The sequence below is a fragment of the Lathyrus oleraceus genome, chromosome 5, assembly GCF_024323335.1.
Source record: "Lathyrus oleraceus cultivar Zhongwan6 chromosome 5, CAAS_Psat_ZW6_1.0, whole genome shotgun sequence".
NCBI lineage: Eukaryota > Viridiplantae > Streptophyta > Magnoliopsida > Fabales > Fabaceae > Lathyrus > Lathyrus oleraceus.
The window spans coordinates 27,077,710-27,101,781 of record NC_066583.1 but is presented as its reverse complement, the minus strand read 5'-3'; the positions used below and the strand labels follow the sequence as shown (position 1 = coordinate 27,101,781).

At 34.5% G+C, this 24,072-nt stretch overlaps 1 protein-coding gene and 1 pseudogene across 1 annotated transcript; both read left to right on the top strand.

Moving 5' to 3' along the window:
• Positions 1 to 10,330: 10,330 nt before the first annotated feature.
• LOC127078536 (putative F-box protein At1g65770) lies at positions 10,331 to 11,331 on the top strand (annotated as a pseudogene).
• Positions 11,332 to 17,606: 6,275 nt separating this feature from the next.
• LOC127087117 (F-box protein SKIP23) lies at positions 17,607 to 18,871 on the top strand. Its single transcript, XM_051027971.1, has one exon. It carries the CDS (start codon positions 17,693 to 17,695, stop codon positions 18,722 to 18,724), a length of 1,032 nt encoding a protein of 343 aa, XP_050883928.1. The 5' UTR covers positions 17,607 to 17,692; the 3' UTR covers positions 18,725 to 18,871.
• Positions 18,872 to 24,072: the final 5,201 nt, after the last annotated feature.

Here is a 24,072-nt window from a genome sequence, read left to right as displayed (position 1 = left end):
CAAAGAGTGTAGCATCGAGTATCAACCAACCTCAGTCGGAACCGAAATCAGTTATCTCACTACTTTCTAATGGCTAGGATAAGTCAATTAGGGTTCTAAAGGTCTGGTTAATGCTTTGATGACACCACGCGAATGCCAAATTTCTCCTCAAGTGAACATGAGGAACATCAGGACATCCAAAGTGTCACATTAACCGTAGCTATCATTTTAACCATTCCAGTATACGCCGGATAGTCGCGATGATCTATTGCTACTTACCTAAGGTACACTAGATCCGGGTGTAGGATCTTTCACTCAACAATTCCCTTAAACGGAAGAACAATTAGGAAAACATAAATGATTTTTTTTTTAAGGTGGACCTCTCTTTGTATTCCCCAGCGGAGTCGCCAGTTCTGTCATACGGTGAACTGGACTTTTTGTTTTTTAATCGCGATGTCGCGGTTAGCAAGAGTCGCCACCGACTTTTCTTTTATCCCATAAGGAAAGGTGGAAAAGAACAGGAAAGACCTTAATTTAGATTCTTAGGTTCGGGAGGTACTTTATACAAAGGGAAGGTATTAGCACCCTTTATATCCATGGTTATCCATGGGCTCTTAATTGCTCAATCATTTATGTTTTCTAGTTTGAAAAAGGTGGTTGAGAAATGTGTGAAGGATGTTTTGAAAAGGGAGAATTTAACTTTGTAATGATTCTTGCATGAATGTATACAAAGTGGTTATCTCGTTTAGTGTTTTGAAAGTAGTTTAGAAAATATAACTCGGCAATGATCCTAGTACGGATGTATGCTAAGTGGTGATTTTCCAAAAGGATGTTTGAAAGGTGTGAGGTGTGAAAAGTATTTTTTAGGTTATGAATGAGCAATTAAGGTTATACCTGTCCGAGGTCTTTCCGGGCATTTCCTATCCTTATGAGGGTAAAACTGTCCTTACTATTGAGAAGTAAGTAGTTTATCCTTTGGACGTTAAAGGGTCATCGTAGGGTCATCGATTGGTCATTGAAGGCAACAGTTGTGAGGATACCTTAGCATTCGAAGGGACTATCATCATTTAACCGTAGGCTACACCGAAGGGTCATCGAGGGACAAAATCGTATTTCCGAAGGCAACATCCGAGGGACCATGATTTATTTTATGATGATTTAATCGAAGGGCCATTGCTAAGTGTATCCCCACATTCGCGGGACATGACCGTATTACGTAATCGTGGGGTAATAAAGAGAGGTCCGGTATGGTTTATTTAAAGTCCATATTTTAAGTTCATTAGGTAATTATGATGATTCCGCATTAAATCGATACATTAAAATCAATACATTAAGAATCAATACATTAAAATTGGTTAGGCAATCAATATGAATTTTCACGTTAAAGTGAAATAATTTAGAATCCATCTCCATGAAAGTCTTCCACACATAAAGTGGAGTACCTAGCCAGCCACTTCCTTGAGAATATGCGAGCTTTAACACAAATTAAACACACGGGTGAGAATACCAAGTTAAAGTGCAATTGAAAATTGCACTACAGAATGAACACAATAGTCACAAGGTCAAATAATGCATGATTACAATAAGACAAACATAAAACGAAACATGAGAACAGCTACTGGTACGTTCGCCTCTGCTTCGCCTAGCGACGGCTTAGCGAATATTCGCTCCATGCTCGCTTAGCGATGTGCTAGCGAGCGGCCACAGATTTTGAATTTTGGCAATCGTACCGTCTCCGGAACCTTGAATTATGACATTAAATTACAGGCACAGCATGGATAGCATTCATGATGTTCAAGCATACTTAAATTTGCATGTGAAATCAGGTTACATATCAAAATTTAATCATGATGCATTATGTAGGTAACGGTTATCAATTGGAAGCATATAACAGCGATAATACGCAAACCTGTTTGCAATTGCTATGTTGAACTGATCACTCTAGGTATCGGATTGAGCTGGGCGGTGGTAGCTTCGAGGCGGGTGAGCGGCCTTCAGGGTTTCCGTCTTCCGAATTCTCTGGATCAGCAGGGTTTCTGTGTTTCTCCCTCTGGGTCTGTGTGTCTGTCCTTTTCGTGGCTGAGGAGCTGGTATTTATAGTAGTAGTGGTGGTGACCTAATGGGCTTAAAATGAGGTCCAAAACTTCAGATTTTCGCAAGCTTCGCTAGGCGAAGGAATTGCTCGCCTAGCGAGCAAGCTAGTTCTGGGCTTTTTCCTGGATCTGATGCTTCGCTGGGCGAGTGTCATGATGAAATGTTCGCTAGGCGAAGGGACTGCTCGCCTAGCGAGCAAGCTATTTTGGGCCGCCTTTGGATTGGGCCTGTTGTGAGCTGGGCTTTTGTCCATTTGATATCAGTGCCTTGCAGAGCAAGTCAGAGGGTATTGAGGAATGCTTTGAAATATCGACGGGCAAATTTTGGGGTATGACACCCTAACAAAATAAAAACGTATATTGAGATCAATCTGACAGACATAATTAAATATACAAATACACACGAATATTTAGGGGAATTTCACTTACGCGTCAACCGTCTTCTTCATACTCGGATATTTACTCCAATCACCCGGTAACGAATCGAGATAATACACCATTAGTCTCGAAAGATCCATAGCAACCAACACCCAGTGACCACTGTAAAATAAAACAAAAATTTAGATGCATGAAAATTTTCTACGTAAAAGATATTTATAGATTAGAATGAAATTATTAGAAAGAAAATCTAACCCGTTTCCAGAATTAAACGGTAAAAAATACAAATTGGGTGTAGTATTATCGCCGGCCACCATGAATCTATCGACTAGTTCATTCATTACGGATGTTGGATTTTTCGTTATAAACATTGTGTTGATACGGGAAGCAGCAATAAAATTGAATCGGTTACACAATTCAGTTCCCCGCATCAATGTGTCATACATATACCTTAAATAGAAACATAATAAACATTAGACTACTCATTGAAATGTGTAAATAAATTGTTCAACTAAGTAAATAATAGATTGATCGGAGTACCATATGTATGTATGAATGACAGCGATGCCCAATTCTTCGTGTTCAAAAAGTTGTTGCATGTCCTCCTTTGCAATTAATTCAGAATGAGCAATTCCGAAAACACCTTCATCCATATCTACACTACGGATGGCGCCGTGCATAATATCTGTCTCTTCCACCATTTTCTCAAGACGCATCATAATTTGAGATTTTGTCCTGGACGTCGTTGGAATTTCCTTACTAGCTTTGTCCAACATTTGACCGGGAACCTAAAAATATAAATTAAATCATGACTTTTTGTGATGCAACAGAATCGTTGTGTATATAATTCAATGGGTATATATATTTGTACCTCTTTTTGAGATTTAGGATTTGTTTTTGTCCCGGACTTCGTTGGAATATCCTTACCAGCTTTTTTCAACATTCGACCGGGAACCTAAAAATTCATATAAATTAAATCATGACTTTTTGTGATGCAACAGAATCGTTGTGTATATAATTCAATGGGTATATATATTTGTACCTCTTTTTGAGATTTAGGATTTGTTTTTGTCCCGGACTTCGTTGGAATATCCTTACCAGCTTTTTTTAACATTCGACCGGGAACCTAAAAATTCATATAAATTAAATCATGACTTTTTTGTGATGCAACAGAATCGTTGTGTATATAATTCAATGGGTATATATATTTGTACCTCTTTTTGAGATTTAGGATTTGTTTTGTCCCGGACTTCGTTGGAATATCCTTACCAGCTTTTTTCAACATTCGACCGGGAACCTAAAAATTCATATAAATTAAATCATGACTTTTTGTGATGCAACAGAATCGTTGCGTATATAATTCAATGGGTATATATATTTGTACCTCTTTTTGAGATGCAACCGACTCAATGCGTCTTGAAATCCCTTTACCAGCTTTATGTGTGGGTCTTGTAGGAGTCTAACATTACCATGTAATAAGGATTGATTAAATATCATAATTGTAGCTGAATTGAAATGTGAATACTAAATATTCATAATCATTTAGAACATATATACCTCGGCATCTGGGAAAATTAGATCTGACGGCCATCCAACAAAGGATCCGACTGCATCTTGCATCAACATTGTCTCTGAAACAACGTCAGGTAATGGTAGAAGCGCGTCCGTATCTAATACAAGGTCAACCAAAACTTTCATATATCCCACCGGGAGGGGATTATGGTGAAGTAATTCACCCGAAGTGTTGTGCACTTTTCCCTTGCCAACTATGCGATAAGTTGGTGACGATAGATACAGCTGACAAGGTGTAATGCCCTAAACCAATAATAAATATGTTATTGTTAACGTGTATATGTGTCAAGTAAAAAGTGCTATTTTAATTTCATAATAACATATATAATTACCTCGGGAAATTTCGGTTGACAATTGATACTAGCTCGGTCACTAGTATCTTTTGCCTCGGAACCGCGCCTTTCCTCTCTATACCTTGCATTCTCCTTTTGCAGTTCGAGTACTTGTGCCCTTAACTCCGCCAAGGTCTCCATCACCTCTTTGTTGGTAGGATTTTTGTTTTTGGTTTTTATAAAATGACGACGGAGTCACACCAAAACCCTTACCCCTCACACGACCGGAATACTCAGGAACATTTAGTACTCGACTAAGTAGGCTCCTGCAATCCTGGACCTCGGTTGAAGGTAAGGTTTGGGATAAAGTCTCCTGAAATATTATTAGAGGAGATTAAAAATGAATTATATGTCTAACAAAATTTTCGATATAATTAAAGAAATAATGTTATATATACTTACACATTCGTCATAAACATTTTGAACCGCTTCAACGACAACCCCATCCTTCCAAACCGAGCAGCCTTCCACAATACGTGCTCCGGAAGAGATGTTGCGTCACTTTTCTCCTCGGCTAGCTACACATTGAATCAGATTATAAGATCATCAATTATAACATATTGTGACAATGTATAAGCTCATAGCATTTGAATATACTCACAATTCTTTGTTGTAACCGTGCATATCCCGTACGCCCTTTTTTGTACGGATACGCGGGTTTTGATGCCCTTTTCCGATTTTTGTCGCTTACTTCCTGGATAAAAAAGTTTAAGGCATATCAGAACCAAGTAACTTAACAATTGTATAATACCATAATTAATAGACATTACATGGAATTTTTCGTTTCTTCGTTTGGCGACAAAGTTATCCCATTCTTCGGCTGAAATAATCTCCGCATACTTCATTGGCCGTTCTGCTTCAACAAATTTTCCTTCCTCATCCTTGAGAAATTTGTTGGACAAAAAGGATCGAAATCCTCAGAGTCTTTTTCCGGCCAATTGAATACAATATTTTTGCCGGTTTTCATCGATGTGAAAGGATCTCTAAAAAACATACACATGGAGTGTGTTATTATAAGTAATATTATAACAATATATGGTCAACAAATAGTCAAAAAAAAACATATAACAATATATCGTAAGTACCTGTATCTCGGACCATATATTCAGAATATGTTGTCCAATTATCACATGTAATCAGAATATGTTGTCGAACAAGGAAACCAATGTAACTTGCCAACATTGAACCGTTAGGCTCAATTAGTTGGTCTTCAGCACTCCAATGTACTTCGAATTTTTCACCCTTGTCTCTTGCACGAATGATTGACTTCATAACAGTCAATCCTCGTTTGATTTCATTTTCAACATTGTTACGTGATCCACTCGCGTCATGGGTATTGTCTTGGTTACTAGCCATTTTATCTGTAATATAGAAATGATTCAATAAGACCCAAGTAAGACAATGACCATATTCGTGAAGCTACACAAAAAACACATTCATATACCTTCCATTTCTCTCATGTTACAACAATCTAAACTCTCTTTTTTTTTCATCATTATTGAATACAAACTCACACACACCTACTGCATACAAAAGACCAATGCAAACTTATGGTGTTTGGAACATGAACAAACTTGCATCCATAATCATCAAATTTCCAAGCACAAGCTCAAACACACTCCAAATGACATCAGTTTTCAATCAGAAATAAAAAACCTTACATAACCATACAACATACAACATTCAGTGATCAAAACCATACACAAAAAAATAACAAAAAATGATTTTCAACAAGGTGCTCATGAACACCATATAGTGCTCGTTTGCCCTAAACAACATTAATCAACATAATGCACAAAATGTAAAACTCAGTTTAGAAAATGCCCTAATCAAACACCTGAAAATACAAACTATTGAGAGAAATATCTTCAAGGTGACAGTAACGATGGAGAAGAAAGTGCACAGCGACGGTGGACGCAGATAACTCAGTGAACGTGAACGCAGCAGCAGAAAAAGGCGACGGCGACGACGACGGTGAGGGAGGGAGAGCGAACGGAGGACGAGAGTAATCGCAGTAGAGAGTAATCGCAATAGAGAGAAAACCCAGTTACGTAAACGAAATAGCATATAGCGAGGGAAAATAAAGAGACATGCAGTATATGTTATAATTTTAATGTTTACTAAAGGGGACCTTAGAGGGCGCTTGTGTAAAAAAAGCGCCCTCTAAAGGGGGCATAAGAGGGCGCTTCTAAAAGCGCTCTCTAAGGCTTTCCAAAAGCGCCTTATAAACTGGAAATGTACATGGACTTAGAGAGCGCTTTTTTAAAAGCGCCCTCTAAGGGTACCCTTAGAGGACGCTTTCATAAACGCGCCCTCTATTGGTGTCCCTCCATTTCCTCATTATTTTTTCGCTTCACTTTAGAGGGCCTTTGTTACAAAAGCGCCCTCTAAAGTGTGTTGTCTATTCCAGTTGTTCGCTCCTTATTTTTTCTCTTCACTTTAGAGTGCGCTTTTGTAATAAAGCGCCCTCTAAGGTGCGCTGTCTATTCCAGTTTTTGGCGTAGTGCCTCCTTTGACTTTTTAGCTTATTGGGGTTGACCATATGCCTTATAAAGGGCCATGAGCATGTCAATCACCTAGACTCTAAGTCATTGTTAAACTCTTGATTTGCTTAAACATTTTATTTTAATATTTTGAGTATTAAAAAAAAATCCCCTTGATTTTTAACAAAAAAATGAGAGGTATGTGGCATTTTGGTTGAAACATATTTTATTGTTTTTTTATTTAAAAAGAAACAGATTTTACCTCGGCTTTGAGTAACAATCGAGGTAAATATAACCTTGTTTATTCAGTTTCTTCAGCTTCTTCAGCGTCCTTAAACAAATCTTCGTCGTCCATTTAATGAGTATCAACGCTCAAGACACTATCATTAGTGATCCTCCTGAAACCTAAAACCAATATTATAAAAGTATTCTGAATATTAAAATTTGATAGTAGTGAATCCACAAGAAACTCAAGCGTTTTTGTGAAATCCTATATGTTTAATCATAACGCCAAAGATTTATGTGATGAATTGCAAGTTCAGAAGAAAAAAATCAGTTCAAAGATTTGTGTTCTAACATAATCTCTTAATTGAATATTTATTTTATTCATGTAACATTTTTTTGTTTTATATCAAACATTTGATCTTCCTCAAGATCAATGAAACAAGGATCCCCAACATTTGCTCTTCTCCAAGAGATTTAGCATTTGTTCTTAACCGACAACGATGACGATGAAGAACAACATTTTTACTTGAATATTTTGTGTAAACAGTGTAATATTTGGTGTAAACAATGTAGTTTGTGAACAAATTAATTTATTAATATTTTTTGTAAACAATATAATGAGTATTAATATATATATATATATATATATATATATATATATATATATATATATATATATATATATATATATATATATATATATTCACTCAATTTGTTATTAAACCAAGAGGTTTTCGAAAATATAAAAAAACTATTGTTAAGATTCAAACTCATGACCATTTAAACTAACTCCTCAGTTATTTTTAAACCGTGAGTAAAGTTCCCACTTTTCATGTTATCATTCGTTACCTTGATATTATAACTAAGGTGAAATTAATTTTGTGTCCGACATGACATGTGTTATTTGTTATAGTAAGAGTGTTGAAACAAAATCTCTAATAGTTAGAGAAAGCTATATAAATCCTCTTCTCTATTGAACTTCATATTTGGAAAATGCTTATGAAAGAGAGCTAGAACAAAGGTGTTATGATTTACCTTATAATGTAATACGGTAAAATAAGAAACACATATTTCTAAACTCATTCATTTATATCGAAATGTTTTAGAGTTTCAATTACTCTTATTTTTGACCCATACTTCGCCAGGTATATTAGAAATAAAACTACATTTTTTTAAAAATAATTGATATTTAAATTTTTATTTGCATATAAAATTATCTTGCAGGCCATTTAGATTATGTATGCAATTATACTATTAATTTTTTAATGTGAAAGACAATAAATCAGAAAAAAAATACTATGATAATTTAAAATGTATAAATTTAAAGAAAGGAGTATTAATTAATAAAATAATATTATTAAATACTTCTTTGTAAATTATATTTAATGTTGTATCTATATGTTCACATTCATTATTAGTCACCAATATCTTCAATCCTTTCCTTGAAGTAACCTTTGATATGGCAATATATATTTGTGTTAGAAAATTTGTTGTGTTAGATATACTCCAACATGTTTAAGTGATTGTCTTTACTTTTATCGATAGTCATTGCAAATGAAACAACTAAAGAAAATTGACATTCTTGAATTTTGAAAGATACTCTTTTACTAGAAAGAGTCAATGATAATCTTGGGATATAAAATCATTGACTAATATTAATAGTCATTAATATATTACAAAAATAAAAAAATTTAAACTCATATATCAAAATCATTTTTTAAAATATATTTTACCTTCATACATATGAAGGTTCAGGTTTAAGGATTTTGTGTTCGTCGGTTTGATTGAAGAATGCATAAAGAGATTTAGTATGAAAGAATTTAATGAAGAGTGACTTGGATGAAACTAAAGTTCCTCTTCGTCATTTAATTGTCTATATTATGGTTATATAGACAAATTATCTAGTCGTGAGAAATTATAAATTTTATCTTATAAATTTAGTGTTTTTTTAGTCAATCACCTCAAATATATAAATTGTATCGTCTTTTACGCTCTATATCACTTTTTGAGTCATTCATCCAATCTAATTTAAATTATTTAAATAAAATATATTTATTCTTATTTATAAATGTCAATTCTTTATATTAATTCAAAATTAATAAAAAATAATTTTATCTATCATAAAATATATAAAGAAATAATTAAATCATTCTTATTTTTAATATTGTAGCTTAATATTCTATTATTATTACTATTGTTAATTATTAATGTAGAGTCAATTTAATAAAAATTATTATTATTAATTAAATATGATATTATTTATATTATTATTATTATTATTATTATTATTATTATTATTATTATTATTATTTATTCTTAATGTAGGATCAAGTAAATAACATGATTAAGGTTTTTATTCAAAGTTCTATCATGATAACACGTGAATAGGGGTTTTGTTAAAAGTTCTCGTGAATAGGGGTTTTGTTAAAAGTTCTATCATGATAAGACGTGAATAGGGTTGCCAACTTGAATTTATATATTAAGATTAACCTATGTTTACGGTTTCTCTGAGTATATTTTACCTTCATACACGTGAAGCTTCAGGTTTAAGGATTTTGTGTTAGTCAACTTGATTTAAGAATGCATAAAGAGATTTAATATGAAAGAGTTCAAGGAAGAGTGAATTGGATGAAACTAAAGTTCCTCTTCGTCATTTAATTGTCTATATTATGGTTATATAGACAAATTATTTAGTCGTGAGAAATTATAAATTTTATCTTATAAATTTATAGTGTTTTTTTAGTCAATCACCTCAAATATATAAATTGTATTGTCTTTTACACTCTATATCACTTTTTGAGTTATTCATCCAATCTAATTTAAATTATTTAAATAAAATATATAAATTGTATTGTCTTTTACACTCTATATCACTTTTTGAGTCATTCATCCAATCTAATTTAAATTATTTAAATAAAATATATTTATTCTTATTTATAAATGTCAATTCTTTATATTAATTCAAAATTAATAAAAAATAATTTTATCTATCATAAAATATATAAAGAAATAATTAAATCATTCTATCATGATGGCACGTGAATAGGATAATTAAAAGTTCTATCATGATGGCACGTGAATAGGGCTGCCAACTTGAATTTATATATATATATATTAAGATTAACCTATGTTTACGGTTTCTCTGATCATATTTAGGGTTTAGACATTATAAAGGGTTTCTCTTGTGAACAAGTTTCTAAACAGAATCATCCTATTCAATTTTTTCTCCATCATGATGATGAATAGTAGAACAAATGAAGGAAAAAGAATGGGCGTAGCTGAATTACCACAGGAAATCATTGAATTGATATCCAAAAGGTTGACTATCTCCGATTCCGATGCGTATGTCGCACCTGGAATTCCTCTCTTCCCAAAACCCCTCTCCATCTACCACCTCAACTCCCATGGCTCATGCTTTCTCACAATTCCTTCTTCGACCTCACCGCCAACAAACTCCACCTCCTCAATCTCCCTCTATCTCGTATCTGCGGTTCTTCTTTTGGCTGGCTCGTCATTCTCCACCAAATCTCTGAGATTCGTCTTCTCAACCCTATAACACAAGTCACACTTTCTCTTCCTTCTCTCTACACTTTGCCAGAGTTGGTTAGAAAGCATTTGGATCATAATAATAACCGTTTCCTTAACAAAGTTGTCTTGTCGTCTAGCCCTTCGCGTAGCGACGACTTTGCTGCATTGGCCATTCTTAATCCTAGTGAGTTAGCATTCTGTAAAAAAAGCTACGATTCTTGGTTTCTCTTTAGTGTGAATGAAAATCACCTATGGATGGATGTTGTATCCAAAAACGGTTTGTTTTATGCTGTGAGCTCAGAAGGAATGATAGCGGTGTGTGATGTTGAAGGCTCTAAAGTCTCCATTATTAAGACGACAGACTCTATCAATTTATGGAATGCAATTTACTATGCTGTGTTTTCCGGGGAGGACATGTTGTTGGTTTATCGGTATTTACTAAAGAAAAATGTATCTCAGACAGAAAGGTTTCGAATTTTAAAGATGAATTGGAATGTGCTAAAGTGGGAAGAAATTCATAGTTTGGGCGAAAACATGTTGTTTGTAGGGCAAAAGTCTTGTGTTTCTTTTTCTGCTGCTGATTTTGTTGGATGTCGTCGAAATTGTATCTATTCTGTTAGGAAAGATGATATCAGCATCTTTAGTTTATCAAATAACAGCATTGAGTTATGGCCCCATTATCCACTAAATATAGATCGTAGTTTGGGATGTCCAATTTGGATTACACCAAATCCGGGATGACCGAAAAATTGTCTTGTTTAACACTTTGCTTACTATTATAATATATTGACTATAGCTTAAATACTTTGGTTTGTGTTCTCTTTTTTAATGGTAATGACTTTGAGAGATCTAGGTTGCAGCATAGCAAGATTATGGTGTTATTACACTAACCTTGTTTACTTTAAACACACTAACATAGCGTGTATACGTGTGTGTTTGTGTGATATTCTTTTATATACTAAAGTATGTTATTCTTGTCTCTCATTGATGTTTTATTAAAGGAATTTCAATTAATTGATGATGAACAAGTGAGTTAAAACACATATATTCTTATATATTCTTTTATGCGGGGCGGTTCTAATTTTTTAGAATTCCCGGACAAATAATAAAAATGGACCTCTAATAAAAATATAATTTTTTAAAAAAGAATAATTTTTTATTAGTCAAATAAAAATATGTTATTGTATTCACTTTGTCAAATTCTTGTATTCGTCACTAGCTATAACTACTTCCTCTTCCAACTCAAACACAACGAAAACAAACAGTATTAGGATCAATCTTGATATAAACATTTTCACAAGTGATAATTATCAAATTAAGATTATAAGCTAACTATGGTAAAAAATTTAGACAAGAAAATATTCTTACATAAGCAAGAACCATGCAATGATCAAACCTAAAAATGTATAACAAGAAGAATTGAACCCACAACCTTTACAACCATGTTCAAAAATCAATCTTCTATTGTTTGGTCAATGACAAACTCATATTTATTTCCATTTTTATAATTTATTTAATAGATTATTAAATATATATTTCGTTTATTTTAAAACAAAATGTGGCCCCTTAATTTGGACACCCTAGACTAAGGACCGTCTCGCCCTTGCTCAGGGTCGGTCCTGCTCTTATGTTGTGGGAATAATATTTGTAGCCAGTGGCAGAACTGAGGGGGAACGTGGGAAGACCACGGCCACCTCTCAACTTTTTATTTTTTTTAATTCATATATATTAAATGACTAAAACATCCTTATTTTAAATTAAAATTAATTTTTATTTTTTCTTTTTCATTCAAAGTTAGGTTAAAATACAGATAAGGTAAAAAACTCCTATCTTTCCTTTCTTTCTCATATGGGTTTGCTACCGGCACCGGAATCGGAACAGATTAAAGTGATCGGCATCTAACAGGTAAAAAACTTTATTCATTCTTCTTTTATAAAAAGTAACAAATTAAAGTGATTGCTTGATTTGTGTTTTTGAGATTTTTAGGGTTCTTCTTTCTTGATGTGTTAAAATAATTTATATGAGGTTTATTAAGCCAATTCATAACACTGTAATTTATAAATATAGTTATACACTGTAATAAGGTTTATTTAATCATTGTTGCTGCTAATTTCTAATAGTGAAGTTACCGGTATTTGAAAGCGGATTAAAGTTGATTAGCAAAAAACTAAGTGGACGTCCCGGATCACTTGTCTTTATTTCTATGGGTTTTAGAAATTGAAAGAAAGTTAGGAATGGAAAATATTGTTCCTTTCTTAAACACATAGGGAAGGATCCTTGCTCACCACACAACAATGCAATGAAAGCTTGTCAAGACTTGTTGAATCAAGATGGTCATATTAGAAATGTTATTCAAGTGCAAAGTTCAAGTCAAAGAATGAATAATCGGTTACGACTCAAGACTTCAATTGACACTGTTCGTTGGTTAACACTACAAGCTTGTGCTTTTAGGGGTCACGACGAAAGTAGCAAATCAAGAAATCAAGGTAACTTTCTTGAGTTATTGAAACTTTTAGCATCCTACAATGATGAAGTTGCAAAAGTTGTGTTGGAAAATGCTCCACAAAATTGCAAGTATACTTCACATCAAATTCAAAAAGAGCTCTTACAAATTCTTTCTAGTAGGGTGAAAAAGAGTATTCGTGAGGAAATTGGTGATTCCAAATTTTGTATCATTGTTGATGAAGCCCGTGATGAGTAAAAAAAGGAACAAATGACTCTTGTATTAAGATTTGTTGATAAAGTTGGTTTAATACAAGAGAGATTTTTTGATGTGACACATGTTAAAGACACCACATCTTTAACTCTTAAGAAAGCAATATGTGATATACTTTCTCGACATAACCTTGATGTTTCTAACATTCATGGCCAAGGGTATGATGGTGCTAGCAATATGAGAGGAGAATGGAATGGTTTACAAGCCCTCTTTATGAAGGATTGTCCTTATGCATACTATGTTCATTGTTTTGCTCATCGATTGCAACTTGCATTAGTTACATCATCAAGAGAAGTCAAACCTGTTCATAAATTTTTTGAGAAGCTGATCTTTGTTGTGAATGTTGTTTGTTCTTCTACAAAGCGTCATGATGAGTTACAAGCTGCCCAATTAGAAGAAATTGCTTATTTGTTAGAGATTGATGAGATTGTAACTGGTAAATGTGCAAATCAAGTTGGTACATTGAAACGAGCTGGAGATACTCGTTGGGGATCACATTACGATTCAATTTCTAGCTTGATAAACATGTATGAAGCAACTTGTTTAGTTTTAAATTTTTTTGCAAAAGATAGAGGGAGTTATGCTACACGTTGGGGATGCAGAGAGTTGTTACAGTTACTTGAAGACATTTGATTTTATATTTATTTTGAACTTGATGAAAGAAATCATGGGAATAACAGATATGCTTTGTCAAGCCTTACAAAAAAAATCAAGATGTAGTTAATGCTATGAACTTGGTTCGTTCAACAAAACATCTTATTCAAGGTTTGAGAGAAAATGGTTGGGATATATTGTTTACTAAAGTGGTATCTTTTTGTGAAAAGCATGGTATTGAGATTCCTGATCTTAATGATGTTCATTCAACAACAAGATTTGGACGCTCCCGTCTTGAAAAGAATCAAGTCACAATTCAACATTACTTTAAAGTTGAAATCTTTTTCACTACCATTGACAAACAGTTACAAGAGTTGAATAGCAGATTCAGTGAGCAGGCAATGGATTTGTTAACTCTTTCTTGTTCTTTATCTCCTAAGGATGGATATAAAGCTTTTAGCATTGATACTATTTGTTTTTTAGTTGAAAAATATTATCCTATGGATTTTAGTGATCAAGAGAAGAATAATTTGCAATTTCAACTCCAACATTTTCTATTTGTTGCTCGTCAAGCATCAAACTTGAATAATTTATCAACTATTCAAGAACTATGTTCATGTTTGGTTACATCTGGACAGACTGAAACTTACTTCTTGATTGATAGACTACTTCGTCTTATCATGACTCTTCCCGTTTCTACGGCCACAACTGAGAGGTCTTTTTCAGTAATGAAAATTATTAAGACTAAGTTGAGAAACAAGATGGATGGTGGGTTTCTTGGAGATAGCATGACAGTATATATTGAAAGGGAGATTAGTGCAAGCATTAGTTCGGAGTCAATTATTGACGATTTCAAGTCACTCGGAACGCGTAAAGCATTACTTTAAGGTAGTTTTAAGTCATGTAATTTAAATTTTCAGTAATTAACTTTGTATTTATTTTAACTTTAATGTTTTATTTAAAATACTATTTACATTTTATTTATAATCTTTATTTTACGTTAGCGGCTATCCCAATTTTTTTTATCTGGCTCCGCCACTGTTTGTAGCAGATCTAGAAAATATAATATTAAGTGAAATCTTTGTATATGCTTCTTAAGAGTTTAAGTGTCAATATTATTTAAAAAAATAATGTCATGGAATTGCATGTTGAATTGTAACTCCTTGTGTCGAAGCAGGTAGTGTTCGATAGAAACAAGAATGTGTCGAAATATGTATTTTGCGTCGAGTTGTATTAGATGTCGAAGTGTCAAAGCAGGTTGTTTGACACATGATTTCCACTTAGACCAAAATAGATATTTTTGGTCTTTGTAATTTTTGGGTTTTAGCTTAGGGAGCAAGCTATTTTCATAACAATCTTGTAATCACTTGCAGTTGTAAAATTAAGAGATTTTTCACAGACTGTGGGTAGAGAGACTCTGCAGAAATCATCTTCTTCTCCAATTTTCTTCAAACTCTTATCTTCTTTCTTATTCAATTTTATTTTCTTATTTTCATCATCATTGTGCAGTGATACAATCTTTCAACCAAGGTTGATTGATTTACTCGAATGAAGAGTGAAGAACAAGTGGGAGTTCAATCAGTTGGTTGAATCTTGTTCATCAAGATTGACTCAGAATTACTCATAATTTTGGATTTAATTCTAACATCTGGTATCAGAGCCTGGTTGAGCGATTCATGGAAGCATAGCAGGATGAATAATCTGAACGAGCATTTTCCGACGAGTCTCCCAATTTTAAAGAATCAGAATTACGAGAATTGGTGCAAGTAGATAAAGGTTATCATTTGCTATTAAGATCTTTGTGATCTTGTGAAGGAGGGATTGAGACCGCTTGCAACAAACACGATGGATAAAGAAAAAGATGCACATAAAGAATTGGGGAAGAAAAATTATAAAGCTCTTTTTATGATCCATGAATGTGTTGATGCAGACAATTTTGAAAAGGTTAGTGAAGTTGAATCAACGAAAGAAGCATGGGGAATTTTGAAAAATCGTTTGGAGACGGAGAAAAGGTGAAAGAGGTGAGGTTACAAACTCACAAAAGAACGTATGAGTTTGTAACTCACTTCTTTCACATTTCTACGCCTCCAAATGATTTTTCCAGATTTTTCCATGCTTCTTTCGCTGATTCAACATCACTAATCTTTTTGAAATTGTCTGCATCAACGCATTCATGGATCGTAAAAAGAGCTTTATAATTTTTTTTCTCCAATTCTTTATGTGCATCCTTTTCTTCATCCATTGTGTTTGCTGCAACCGACGTCAATCCCTCCTTCACAAGATCCCAAAGATCATGATAGCAAAAGACAACCTTTATCTACTTACACCAATTATCTTAGTTTTGATTCTTCAGAATGAGAGACTTGTCGAAAAATGCCTGTTCGGATGATTCATCACCAATCGTGTTTTGCTTCCCACGATTCGCTCAGCCAATGCTCTAGATATCAGATGTTGGAAATTCACCAATTTCCTTTCAAGAAATTCACCAAAATCTATGGAGAATTCTGAACTGAATCTTGATGAACAAGAATCAATCTTTCTGATTGATTACTCATCTTGTTCTTCACTCTTCACTCGAGTGAATAAACCAATCTTGATTGTAAGATTTCGCTGCACAATTGTAATGGAATGATGAACAAGAATCAATATTTCTGGTTGATTAGTCCTCTTGTTCTTCACTCTTCTCTCATCACTCTTCACTCAAGTGAATCAATAAATCTTGGTTGCAAGATTTCGCTGCACAATTGTAATGGAATAAGAAAGAAAAAATTGAATTTGGGGAAAAAAAAATTTAGGATTTACGAGAAAAGGAAGAAGAAGAAGAAATTTCTGCAGGGTTTCTCTCTGCTCTCAAACTGAAAGTTTTATTCTTTACAACTGCAAGTATGTGTTATCTTACAATGATAAGGGGTTACTCCCTATTTATAGATTGACTTTGCTTACTCTCTATTTATAGATTGAGTTTGCTTGCTCCCTAAGCAAAGCTCAAATACCTAATTTTACTAACACTGCAAAAATGGATCTACGGAAAAATCTATGTTTCGACCACACCAGTGTATATACTGAATTTTTGATATATTTGATAACCAAATTTATAACCTTACCACCAAATTTAAAAAAAAAAATGGGAATGCTCTATGTATTTTATCGACTATTTTAAAAAATCTAATAAAAACTCTCACTCATTATATTAATTTTTTAAAAATATACAGTAAAAATACATCAATAAAATTGTATTATGTCGGATATATCTAAAAAAATTCGGTATAACCCATAAATTTGATGTTACATTTAAAAACAAAAGGATAAAATTGATTTGATTTTCTGAAAAATAATCTACGAAGCCCAAATAAAACGGTCCTAGTACAAAAAAAAAATATTTATTTTCTTCGCATTAGAAGCACAATTTTCCAAAACCTATCTTCATATTGGGCAAATGCTTCTGAAATAGAGTTGGACGAAGCGTGCATTACACTGTAACGCGGCAAAGTAAGAAACACATATTTTTGATCTTATTCATTTATATATATTGAAATGTGTTAGGGTTTGAATTGCTCTTCTTTTCTTTATTATTTCTCTGCTCTAATTATTAGTTGATCCTATTTAGGGTTTACAGTATTGATTCAAGTTAATTGACTCTAAATTATTATGTAATTTTAATTTCACAACTTAGTAGTTAATTTCCCGGTCCAGAAAGATAGGTATTTTTGTGAATTTCTTGATTTTGATTACTGTTATTATGTTTGTTGTGAACAATTTTCTAAATAAAATCATATTTGTTGAGTCAGGTTAATGGCTTTATATGAGAAGCAATCGAGGATCAGAACAAGTCTTGGTGTTCCTCCATTCCCAATAAAAGAGGGGAAACTAATGGGCGTGGGGTGGGCGGAATTACCACAAGAAATCATTGAATTAATATCCAAAAAACTGACAATCTACTTCGACTATCTCCGATTCCGATGCGTCTGTCGCAGCGTTCCTGAAACCCCTCTCCATCTACCACCTCAATTCCCATTGCTCATGCTTTCTCCTAAATCCTTCTTGGACCCACCCACCAACAAACTCCACCACCTCAATCTCCCTTTATCTTCTTCTCACCGCACTCGTATCTGCGGTTCCTCCTATGGCTGGCTCGTCATTCTCCACGAAATCTCCGAGGTTCGTCTTCTCAACCCTATAACATGCGTCACACTTTCTCTTCCTTCTCTCTACACTTTGCCAAAGTTTGTTAGAAAGCGTTTGAAATGTAATAGTAACTCATTCCTTAATAAAGTTGTCTTATCGTCTAGCCCCTCGCTTAGCAGCGACTTTGTTGCATTCGCCATTCTTAATTCTAGTGCGTTAGCATTCTATAGAAAAGGCCACGATTCCTGGGTTCTCTTCAATGTGAACGGATATCACGTATGGATGGATGTTGTATCCAAAAACAATTTGTTTTATGCTGTGAGCATGGAAGGAACGATAGCAGTGTGCGATGTTGAAGGTCCTCGAGTCTCCGTTATCGAGACGACAAACTCTGTCAATTTAGGGAATCAAATTTACTATGTTGTATTTTCCGGGGAGGACATGTTGTTGGTCTCTTCGTATCAGACAGCGTGGTTTCTAATTTTAAAGATGAATTGGAATACCCTAAAGTGGGAAAAAATTCAAACATTGGGCGGAAAGATGTTGTTTCTAGAGTCGAGGTCTTCTTTTTCTTTTTCTGCTACTGATTTTGCTAGATGTCCTACGAAACTTATCTATTTCACTAACGATGTTTCTAGCAAAGACGAATTGGGCATCTTTAGTTTAGGATATCCAATTTGGGTTACACCAAGTCTGTGATGAGCTAAAAGTCTGAATGATGTAAGTTTAGCTAACTGCTACTTGTTTATTTGTATATTTTATGAGTTCCCTCCTTTGGTCTGTATTCCTTTCATAGTGATATTACCAAGATCATGGTTGCAGAAGCATAGCAAGATTATTGGTATTATGGCGGTAACCTTGTTTAGTTTAAACTTGACTTGTATGTGTCTCTGTAAATACTTTGGTGAATTTGGTAACGATTCAATTTTGAAGTAGATAATGTTTTATGCTTGACGAAGATGTCATTCCAATGTTAAGAAGATAATTGTCAAACAGTAAGTTAAATTATGTGTTTTAGATTTAAATCATCTCAGTCATGCTTTTATGACTTATTGTTGTTTCCCTGAACTTTTAAAAGCTGAGAACCAAATGTAGAAATCAAATGAAATTGAAGAGCTATGTAGAAGTTTAGTATGAGAAATGAGATGATAGAATACATTTCATTAGAAACTCAAATATGGTAATCGATTACTTCCTTTCCAACGTTTTAAAATATTTGAAAATTTTAACTTGTATATGATTATTGATATCCGGTAATATTATTGGCTCTATTTTCTTTAAAAAACCAAACTTAAATACTTTACTGCAAATATTTTAACTTTGAAAACAAGTTAATTTATAATTGAATGGAGTTTTCTGAGAGTACTAAGTCATATATATGCTAAATGATGATATATAAAACACAGAGACATATTTAACCTTAACATAAATGCTCATCGCCATTTTGTTATTGGTCATTTGTTTTCATCTTTTTTTTTCTTTGTTGATATTGTTATTAGATTGGAGGCTGTGATCACCGTCACCTCCGTTCAATACCTCATTTTTGGTTTTAAGATTGATGCCGTCTATGAGAATTAACTTTTGATTTCTATGATTTTGTAAATTTGCATTTGTTATTCGACTTTCGCGGCTTGATACTCTTTCTAGTCACTGGAGAAAACAATCATAATCGAACGCGAATACCTATCATGTTCTAAATCAACTAAGCACAACTTCACTCTCATTTCTTCAAGATTTTTGGATCATCGATTTTCATCTTCAATAGATATGGTTGGATCCAAAACTACTGGATCCACCACTACACGGAAAGTTGTCATTGCCGCCTTAGCAGCAAGTAATCAACCGCCTATTCCTCCGCAACAAAACACTGCAGATTCTAGAGCATTAGTTCCTTCACACTCGAATCAAGTACGAGTTTCACATGTAGCGAAGTTAGCTCTGATCAATCTGTTAGAGACTCTTATTCCAGTTTCGACTTTGTAACATGAAACCTTACCTGGCTTTCACACGCTGCAAGTAAACCTCGACGTACAATGCGACAATGACTTACCGAATAATGTGTTCAACATTGTTTGACAACAAAAATCAAATGTTATTGAAGAAAGACTTCAATGCCTTAACAAGGCCTTCACAACGCTGCCTTCTGCGAGAATACAATTTAAGAGGCTATTTTAAGAAAGACTCGCGCTGGGATGCATGGATTAGTATAGAAGTAAAAAACACTAGACTCCCCTCCGAGCCTCGGAGAAGACCAACAAAGTTATGCTCTGACCCTGGTTCAAGCATAAGTTCATCCGAATAAGGTACAACCAAAGCACCCGCTGTTAATACAAATTTTGGAAAGTAGGATCCCAAAGTCTATGTAGAAGCCACCCAAGCTAACTGATTATGACGGAAAGGGAGATCATGATGAACATATGCAATTAATAAATAAACGACTGAGTTACTTTGGTGCCGACGATGCTTCCAATGCAAGTTGTTTACGCTAACTTTGGGCATACCAACTCGGTTATGGTTCAACAGCTTACCTGATGGATGCATTGATTCTTGGGCGGAATTTCGTAAGAGGTTTTCGGCATAATTCACAGCCTAGAAGCGAGGTCCTATCATTGAGGCCGCTCTAACATGGATCGTTCAAAGGAAGAAAGAAATCTTGTGGTCGTATATCAACCGATTTACTCAAGTCTCAATTGAAGTAGATGTGGCTTAATAAGGCCTGCAGTGCTGGATTTTTGAGAATCACCTTATCAGCGACCATCCTTTCAGGCCAAAGATGGGAAAAGGAAGGTCAAATTCGTTCAAGAGATGTTAACTATGCCCGAACCTTTTAGGATTTTAGAAGAAAAGTTGACCACGTGTGTTTGATAACCCCACGTCTAGCGAGTCTCACTCCGGTCACCCATTTAGAAAAGAATATCACTGACGCCAAGATGATCTTGATCGAAACATACAAGGGAAATCCGACAGATACACCATGTTGATGGTCTCTCGTGAAAGGATATATCAAGAGTGTGTAAATATCGAATTTTGAAGGGTGGGAATCTGGCCACTGTATCCCGTCAGAGAGACAATCCTGACGGATCGATCAGATTGTCGAGTGAGGCGTGTCAAGCATTCTTCTTCAGTTATCTTGACATTGCTAAGACATAAATATTTTTCCAACTAAAAAGGGAATTGGGTAAGATCTGGATAAACCCAAATTGTTGAGTCACCATGTTAGGTTGATAATCAACAAGCCCTAAGATGTCTTTGGTAGTCTCAAGCCTAGTCGACAACAATCTGGGGGTAAAGAAGGCTTTCAGATCTCAATAGCCTCAACTTGATGTTCAACATGAAGAGCAAGAAATTCTCTCTTGAACCAATCTGGTTCATGGCTTCGGTAAGAAAAGGGGGCCATGGAAGGAATAAACACATGTCGACTGGCAAGTTGTTTACGCAATAATCTCTAGTCTTCCTATCGAGGTTTACTTGCAGGACCGACTACAAAGTCCTAGACTGATATGTGTTAAGTATTGTTAGCTGGAGATTTCGACCATTAGGTTGAAGTTCTTATAAAATATTATGTTTTGGAGAATAATATAAAAATGGCTTTGTGAAGCTATTTATTAAATCCTTTTCTTGGGAGAAAGGACCTTTTTGTCGAAGCTTAAGACTTAGAAGATTTTAGGATCTCCACAAGTTCTCTTCGACATCGGCGTTTGGCATATTTGAAGCTTCGAGCGGGAAAGATTTGAAATTAAAACAAAGTAGTTTCGTCAGGCGAACGCGTGGAAGCATCTGAGACACGCAGCGCTTGAAAATGTCGAATGTGGCAATCATCTGTGTAGAGACCGTTAGGGTCGAATTGTTATAAATGGGAGTCTTAGTTTTTAGATTTCGTGTGTTCAAACTGATATACAAAATTCACTAAAAATACTCAAAGTACCGGAGCGAGAGAAACAAGTCTTTACTGAAAATGTATGTATGAAGAACACCATGATTACATTTGATGTTATCTTTTTAATGCAAGTTACTTAAATTAAACCATTTACTGTCTTTATTTCTATTTAAGCCTTCTGTCGAATTGCCTATATCTTTAAAGTCTTACATAATTGCTTTTACCTTTACATTTACATTTCGTCAAACCTTTATTTCCAGCACCTTTTCAAACTTAAAACCTTTTACTTCAAGTTATTTATCTTTACTTTTTCCAATTACCTTTGTTATCTTTAAAAAAGCCTTTTTACAGAATTACTGCCATTTATCCTTTATCTTTAAAGTCATAAGCCTTTAGATTTCGTTTAGAGTTTATTGTCGAAACACCTTTTACTTTGTACCATTAACGCTAGATAAAGAATCCTAATTACCATTCACAAACCAGAAACAAACTTAATCATGAATCAAATCACCATAACACTAGTTCTTGAGACACATGTCCTAGGATCAATCTAGCCGATCCTGTAAGTTACCAAGATTAATAATATTGGAGGACTAGCGGTTGTTTGTCAGAAATTACTGGTATACAAGTATATGGTGTGTCCGTTGGTAAAGTATTTGGAACACTAGAACAATAAGAGAAATGTTTGCAGAATAGAAAAATACTATAACAGTAAGAAAGGGTCAAAACAAGATAAAGATGTAAATGAACAAAGCAAATGAAAATAACTTGACAAGTTAAATGGTTTGAAAATAAATATGGAAGCAGAAGTATACTTTACAGGAAGTTAACTCTTTTCTCTCAGACGCTTGATACTTCAAGTGTTTTCCTATTGCAATGTTACAAATTCCACCCCTTTTAGAAATGAAAATCACATCTACTTAAATAGTAATAAAAAATAACTTCTAAGAAGTCATGATCCATTCATGATGCGCCACGTGTCGGAGCCTATCACCCACGTCTCTGGTAGCTTCCCACTTTCTGTTTCCCACTATCAGTTCCCATCATGGTACGCTTGCCTTCGATTTCGACAGAATCACCTCCTTCATCGGTATAACTTTCTTGATATTCCCCTTCGTCGACTCTGCTTCGACCTCCTCTTGGTCGTCCTGGTTTCGTCCCTCGCCGGGGTCGAAATTTGTCAGCTAACAAATTCCCCCCTTAAAGGCCAGTTTTGACTAAGACGCTTCGATTGAGAAACTTGGCTTTTTTTACTTTCCAAATTTTGGTTTGACGTCTAATCGTTAATGATGTTCTCTGCAATGATGATTTTCCCTGTGCCACGATTTCCCAGAAACATTGTCATCATTAGGAGCTACTTCCTAAGTCGTGGGATCTCAACTAATGCTGCTAACTTTCCCAATACCTCTTAGTCGGACAGTTGTCGTCAATCGACTGAACCTTGGTTGTCATCTAGTTTTCCTATAAATAATGCTTTTTTACATTCAACATTTTCTTCCTGTTTCTTCATCTGCGCATTTTCTCTGTAATTTCTCACAGCGACATTGTTCTTATCAGTTTTTCTTCTTCTTCTTTCACTGCAATGGCTTCCTCTACTCACACCAAGAGCGTAACAACCTTCAACACTGGAAACAACCCTGTTGCATTTTAATTTACTGAAATCGACAGCATGAAACCTATTCCTCAACCCACTTCTATTGATGAAGCTGTGGTAAAAATCTGGCAATGCCAAATGCTCATTCCATTTGTCGTTGCTGACAAACTTGTTGCATTTCACGGGCCTTACCCAGACACCATAACTCAACCAAAAATCGTTCAAGCCCATTTTCCTGGTTACACTCCTATTATCCCTCCAGCTTTTGAAAGGGACGGGTACCATCGACATTAGGTTCATGGACCCAAAGGCTAGAGTCTTTAGGTCGATGCCTACTCCAGGCAATAAGGAGTACGTAGCTTGGCTTAACAAGGTTCAACGAAAACGCCAAGACCAGTGGAGAAGCGCGAGGATCTTTGATGCTATATAAATTTCAAGGCATGCTCATCAAATCAACCCATGCATGTTGCTGGCTTCGATGTATTTCTGGGAAGGTTCGACCAATACCTTCCAACTTCCTATGGCATGTTGACGCTAACTCTCTTTGACGTGGCGTGTATCACAGGCTTATCGCCA